At 39.6% G+C, this 6,591-nt stretch overlaps 2 protein-coding genes across 4 annotated transcripts in view; one reads left to right on the top strand and one right to left on the bottom strand.

The window, feature by feature from the left end:
* QRSL1 (glutaminyl-tRNA amidotransferase subunit QRSL1) overlaps positions 1 to 6,591 on the bottom strand; it is a 43,961-nt gene that overhangs the window by 26,523 nt on the left and 10,847 nt on the right. The window contains exon 1 of one of the 2 annotated variants that reach the window (XM_006156952.3): positions 3,966 to 4,125. The exons of the other annotated variant lie outside the window; for it this stretch is intronic. Within the exon in view, the coding sequence (XP_006157014.1) occupies positions 3,966 to 3,989 (24 nt within the window). The 5' untranslated portion in view covers positions 3,990 to 4,125. Of the gene's footprint in view, positions 1 to 3,965; positions 4,126 to 6,591 lie in introns of those variants that run through there. 2 annotated transcript variants of the gene reach the window in all.
* Positions 4,160 to 6,591, top strand: part of RTN4IP1 (reticulon 4 interacting protein 1) — a 45,776-nt gene continuing 43,344 nt past the window's right edge. Inside the window, exon 1 of one of the 2 annotated variants that reach the window (XM_014591050.2) lies at positions 4,160 to 4,870. In XM_014591050.2, coding sequence (XP_014446536.1) covers positions 4,597 to 4,870 — 274 coding nt within the window. In that variant the 5' untranslated portion in view covers positions 4,160 to 4,596. The remainder of the gene's footprint in view (positions 4,871 to 6,591) is intronic. The other variant, XM_006156953.3, reaches the window with a different exon arrangement.

Below are 6,591 nucleotides of genomic sequence, written 5' to 3'. Positions count from 1 at the left end.
ATGACAATGAAATGTCCTTAGGTTAGACATCTAAGAAGCCAATTAAATAGATCATCAATTAAACTTTAGGATTAATATTAGCCTGGCGTATAGGTCCTAGAAACACTTGCATCATGTCACAAAAAAGGAAGGTGAAAATGAGATTTTTCTTTCCCCCGGGTAATGGTTACAATGGTTTTGATGTGTGAGTGCTGGGCGATCAGACCCAACACCGCACTGGTTCCTGTCCACTCATGAAGAATGACTATTTCTTTAGGGTTCTACCTCCTAAGTGTTACCTCTTATTTGGCATTTTATCTCTTTTAGTGCCTCCTCCCAGGGCTCCTCTGTTTCTCAACCCCCATTTATGCCCTCCTACTTGCTATCAGATATCCATATTTTTCAAGCCCTCCACCGAATTTCCTCCCCAGTAAATTCTCCTTTCTCTAATTGATTATCTTATTTATTTTTTTGTGAGAGGTTTTTGCCATAAGGTGCGTGCACTTGCCATAAAGAGAGAGACAGAGAGAGAGAAAGCAAGAAATCGCCCCCAGGGGGAGATGGCCACACAATTCCTTCTCCTCCATTCTCCTCTTGGAATCTTGGGCATGCACGCATGCACACACACACACCCAGAGTGAGTTTAAGCCACCGAGTCTGGGACTCAAACTGCAGTCAACTACATGGGAGTCTAGTGACATAGCCATTACACCAACTGCTGGTCTCTATAATTATCTCAACTAGGGTGCTATGAAGGAAAAATATTTCTTTAAACTGTTATCATTTATGACAGTGAGTGAGCAAATCATCCAACTCTCCCAGGCATCTGTATATATTTAAAAGAGAAGGTGTACTGAATTAATGATCTCTAGTAGAATTTAGGACATTAGCGCAGTGATTGAAAAAAATACAGAGTGGACAGAAGATATTTTTTGGACTGGAAAGATAACCAAACGATGTTTTGAATGTTATTAATAAATATTTGTTAAAGGAATGATTAAGTGAAAGCAATTACACCAAGACAACTCTGTCTCCCCTGGGGTCAGTTTGCTTAAATGGCTTTTGTTTTGGTCCCATAAGGCTTTTTTTCCTCACATACACAATACAACCAGAAAGGAGCAGCACAGAAAAGGTGGTGCTTAAGGGAGAAAAGGCCAAAAAATACTGTAATTGTATACACTGTATTTCACTTCAAAACAAGTTTGGGCATTTTAAGAATAGAGAATAAATTTGATTCTTCAGCAACAGTATACACCAGATATTATTTAAAATGGTTAGACAATACTGTATTTTGGGGAAGAGCTGCTTGTTTTAAAACTCTGAACATTCAAAATTTTATTATCATTTATAGCTTTCTGAAAGAGTAACACCTGGGGTTTGGCGGAAACCAGAATTTCCAGGTGGAGATGAAAAAGAAAAATGGAAAGCAGGATAAAGTCTCAAACCCTATTTAGCACTGGAAATCACCTGAAGTCCCATTAAACCATACTCTGGGCTTTCCTTACCACACAGATCTGATTAAATCTAAAGGGGTAATGGTTACAATGGTTTTGATGTGTGAGTGCTGGGTGATCAGACCCAACACCGCACTGGTTCCTGTCCACTCATGAAGAATGACTATTTCTTTAGGGTTCTACCTCCTAAGTGTTACCTCTTATTTGGCATTTTATCTCTTTTAGTGCCTCCTCCCAGGGCTCCTCTGTTTCTCAACCCCCATTTATGCCCTCCTACTTGCTATCAGATATCCATATTTTTCAAGCCCTCCACCGAATTTCCTCCCCAGTAAATTCTCCTTTCTCTAATTGATTATCTTATTTATTTTTTTGTGAGAGGTTTTTGCCATAAGGTGCGTGCACTTGCCATAAAGAGAGAGACAGAGAGAGAGAAAGCAAGAAATCGCCCCCAGGGGGAGATGGCCACACAATTCCTTCTCCTCCATTCTCCTCTTGGAATCTTGGGCATGCACGCATGCACACACACACACCCAGAGTGAGTTTAAGCCACCGAGTCTGGGACTCAAACTGCAGTCAACTACATGGGAGTCTAGTGACATAGCCATTACACCAACTGCTGGTCTCTATAATTATCTCAACTAGGGTGCTATGAAGGAAAAATATTTCTTTAAACTGTTATCATTTATGACAGTGAGTGAGCAAATCATCCAACTCTCCCAGGCATCTGTATATATTTAAAAGAGAAGGTGTACTGAATTAATGATCTCTAGTAGAATTTAGGACATTAGCGCAGTGATTGAAAAAAATACAGAGTGGACAGAAGATATTTTTTGGACTGGAAAGATAACCAAACGATGTTTTGAATGTTATTAATAAATATTTGTTAAAGGAATGATTAAGTGAAAGCAATTACACCAAGACAACTCTGTCTCCCCTGGGGTCAGTTTGCTTAAATGGCTTTTGTTTTGGTCCCATAAGGCTTTTTTTCCTCACATACACAATACAACCAGAAAGGAGCAGCACAGAAAAGGTGGTGCTTAAGGGAGAAAAGGCCAAAAAATACTGTAATTGTATACACTGTATTTCACTTCAAAACAAGTTTGGGCATTTTAAGAATAGAGAATAAATTTGATTCTTCAGCAACAGTATACACCAGATATTATTTAAAATGGTTAGACAATACTGTATTTTGGGGAAGAGCTGCTTGTTTTAAAACTCTGAACATTCAAAATTTTATTATCATTTATAGCTTTCTGAAAGAGTAACACCTGGGGTTTGGCGGAAACCAGAATTTCCAGGTGGAGATGAAAAAGAAAAATGGAAAGCAGGATAAAGTCTCAAACCCTATTTAGCACTGGAAATCACCTGAAGTCCCATTAAACCATACTCTGGGCTTTCCTTACCACACAGATCTGATTAAATCTAAAGCAGGACACATCTGTATCTTTTTCTTTTTAAAAAAAAAGAATTATTTATTTAATTTTATTTATTCATTCATTTATTTTAATTTGACCAGAGAGAGAGAGAGAGAGAAAGTGAAAAAGCAAGCCATCAGGTTGGGGACTCCACCACTATTGACCATGTGGGAGTGTCCAGCGTCTTAACCACCAGCTGGTCCCACATCTGTAGTTTTAACGGCGGTCCTAGGTGATTCTGATAGCAGAGGGCCTCCAGAGTTATAAAATCTGGACTAGAAAGCAAGGAAAACTGAATTAGCGCCACACTGCAGGAACATAGTGAGAGGACAGATCCCAGCTGTATTTACAAGACATTGTAGAATTGAAGGCTTAGTGATTTATAATAACTGAAAACCCAGTTAGTATATGAAGGTAAATGGGATAATACTTATGACAAAATTCAGAAGGATCAGGTTTTTGTATTTGTTTTTAAGTGGGGTTGAGAAGTAAGAGATGTAATATTACAGACTTCAACTCTACTTAAAGTGAATTTGAGGTGTTTATGAGACTGCTGGAAGAGACGTCCAGAAGACATTCACAAATATAGCCTAGAGGTCAAAAATGATGTCCGGGAAATGGAGACACGAATTAGAGGATCATTGCTATCTTAGTGGTAACTGAGAGTTGACAATGAATTAAAAAAACAAAAAACGACTCATCTGCAGACTACAAATTCTCTGTGCTCCTTAGCGAGAACTGCATCAGCTGAGTGTCGAGGGTAGCAGAGAAACTGAAGTGGACCAACAAAATCCCCTTAATCTTGGAAACCCACTTAAAGACAACATCCGGAGCCGGGCCAACGCTGGAGCAAGCGTCTAATTGGGGGAAGTCGAATGGATGTGACTTCCACCCACAGCTCCGCGGCGCCGAGATCTTCCGGGCTGAGTCCTAATTCGTCAACAGGTACGGAGCGGAGCGTTAAAACACTGCGGTCCGAATCCCCCACCCACTTCAAGGGAAGGAAGCGGTTGGGCTGACCAAGATGCGAGGTCAAGCCCCGGGACTCCTGTCCATGGATTCTGTGAATCTTTTCGCCCTCCCGGGACCCTCTCAGCAGGCCAGTAATAGCACTCACTTCTCGCAGGGTTCGACCCAGCATGGTCCTGGTGCTCAGCCTGCCACCACTGGGGCCAGGGAACAAGCAGGAAAGAGGTCGGCGCCGCACCGTTAGATGGGCGCAGCCATCTTGTTTCGTCACTGACCCCTCAGCACCGAGCACTCGGATTGGCCCAGCTCCCGCCCGAGGAGAAGATCTTCGCACGTGAATGGTTGGCGTGGAAAGCCTCCTGGCGGCGCAGGAGAGCGGGCAGGCAAGGAGGCTCCGGGTCGGGGTCGCGGAGTTTGGGTTTCTCCCGACAGTGTCGTGATTGCGAGCGGTGTCAGCTAATGCTACCAAGGGCACCCGGGACAGGCAGGGATCTCGGGGTTGCGCACCTGGGCTTTTTTTTTTTTAAAAGGGGAGAAGAGTGTAAGGAAGGAGGACGTACAGGACACGGGCTGGAACATTAATTGGAGCGTTTCAGATGTGAAGAGCAGCAGCAGAATTTCATATCTTTTTCCCTCAGTAGCTCCATTAGGTCAACATCATTTGCGAATACACAGATTTGAAATTAGCTAGTGTGTTTGGCAGAATTTGACCGAATTCAGGGAGAGCGTTTCATCCAAGTGCATTTTAATTGGGGCACGCACTTCAACTGCAGTTTACGATGGGATTTCTGAAGACCTGTGTACTTGGAAGACACGCACACACTGCAGTTTGCTTCTGGAGAAGCAAAGTTGTACAAAAGCCGTCACTTCGAAAGATTAGGACTTCCTCCCCAAGGAACAATGTCATGCCTGCTTGGGTGATAGACAAGTACGGGAAGAATGAAGTGCTTCGATTCACTCAGAACATGATGATTCCTATCATACACTATCCAAATGAAGTCATTATCAAAGTCCATGCTGCGAGTGTAAATCCTATAGACGTTAATATGAGAAGTAAGTTTTCTAAAGACATTCTGCCTTTTTATTTTTTAATCAAATTTCATTAGACATGCAGTTTTGAAAGAGCAATTGTTACTTGACTGCAGTTTTTTGGTTAACACAAATTTACAGTTTAGGTTTTTGACAGTGCATATACAAATATTTCCAAATTTTAAAAACTGCACTGACCAGGGCATACTTTAAGCTGTGAACTATAATTTTGATTGATTGTTTGCATGCTTCCATAAAACGTAAATTAGGATTTGAGAGTTGTATCTACAGCCTTTTGGTGTACAGTCCTGGGAACTTTGTGTTACTTTGAGACCCATCACAAGTGTCAGAAGTGTGGTTGTGTTTCCACATCGTTCATAATCTGCATTTTTTCTAATAATTCTTGTCCTCTTTGCTCTCCCATTTCTCACAACGCATTAAGGCTTTATTGGTCCAGTAGATAAAGCAGCAAGATTCTACAGTGTGGACTCAGTTCTTTCCTCACGTTTACTGTTGAATTGTGCCCTCAGCAGTTAAAATAACTTTTGTATTATGCTCCATCCGGAATTGGGATAATATCTTAATTTTGCTTGACGATATTGACTGATCTTGGAGAGCACTGTACTCCTTGCATATTATACAATTATGCTTATTGTAGTTCTGAGAAGATTGATTAGCATTTGTGAATTACTTTAACTTTGGAAAATAGTGACCAAAATATTGTGCTTGTTTATGGGAACTCATCCATGTCTTCTGAAGAAATTAAAAAATGTCTTCTGGGATGATTAATCCCTGTGAATTACAAGTCAGTTAATCTCAGTCTTGTTAGTTAGCAGCGGTTTGCAGTGTAACTATTGGTCATTGGTTTAAAGGGCTTGTGTGATGTGTAAACCTACAGTTATACTCAACATAGTGTCTTAATTCTTGTATGTGACCTATGTGTCAAGAATTAAATTTGTTTATATATGTGTCCACTTACAAAATTAATGATAGAGTGAACCATTTTGTGGAGTGTATAGATAAGTATGAAAATGTTGAGATTTTGACTCTTTGTTCTCTTTCTTTCCCCAGGGAGTGGTTTGATGAGGATAGCAATCTTCAAATTTTTGGTTTCAACACCTCTTTACAATAAAAATTATTGGGTTTTTGTTTCTGTGAACTGCAGCTGTCTATATTTTCCTTATTAGGAATTAGAACAAAATTTAAAATATTTATTAAAAATACAGTAAACCCCTTTTGGGTTAACATTACAAAATTAAATCAGGATAAAAATATGTAATGTCCCCAGTGATGACTGAGAGCCAACTATATAAGTGAAGGAAGCAAAGAAACCAGTAGTCTGTAAAACATAGGATCTACTTTCAAAGAGTTTACAGTGAAAAATGAACACTTTCCAAAATAAACAAACAAAAGAAGTGTACCATTGTTTGAGGAGGCATTTGCATATCTCTTCTCTGTCTGGTTTAATAAGACGACCAGATTTTCTTGTGCACTTCTGTATTCAATCTTTTCTTTTTCTTTTCTTTCTTTTTTTTTTTACATACTTTCACTGGATATCGCCACTGCATACAAAATGCCATTTTCCAGCCAGAATACACTGTAGAGTGGCTTAAACATATATGTTATCATCAACAAATAATTTTCCATTTCTTGTTTTTTGTATATATGTTTCTTGTAATATTTATATATATAGATATATAAAATATTATCATGTTTAATATATATAATTAATATATGGATATGTT

The sequence above is a fragment of the Tupaia chinensis genome, unplaced genomic scaffold (genome assembly GCF_000334495.1).
Source record: "Tupaia chinensis unplaced genomic scaffold, TupChi_1.0 Scaffold000527_1, whole genome shotgun sequence".
Lineage (NCBI taxonomy): Eukaryota > Metazoa > Chordata > Mammalia > Scandentia > Tupaiidae > Tupaia > Tupaia belangeri.
This window is presented reverse-complemented; position numbering and strand designations above follow the sequence as displayed.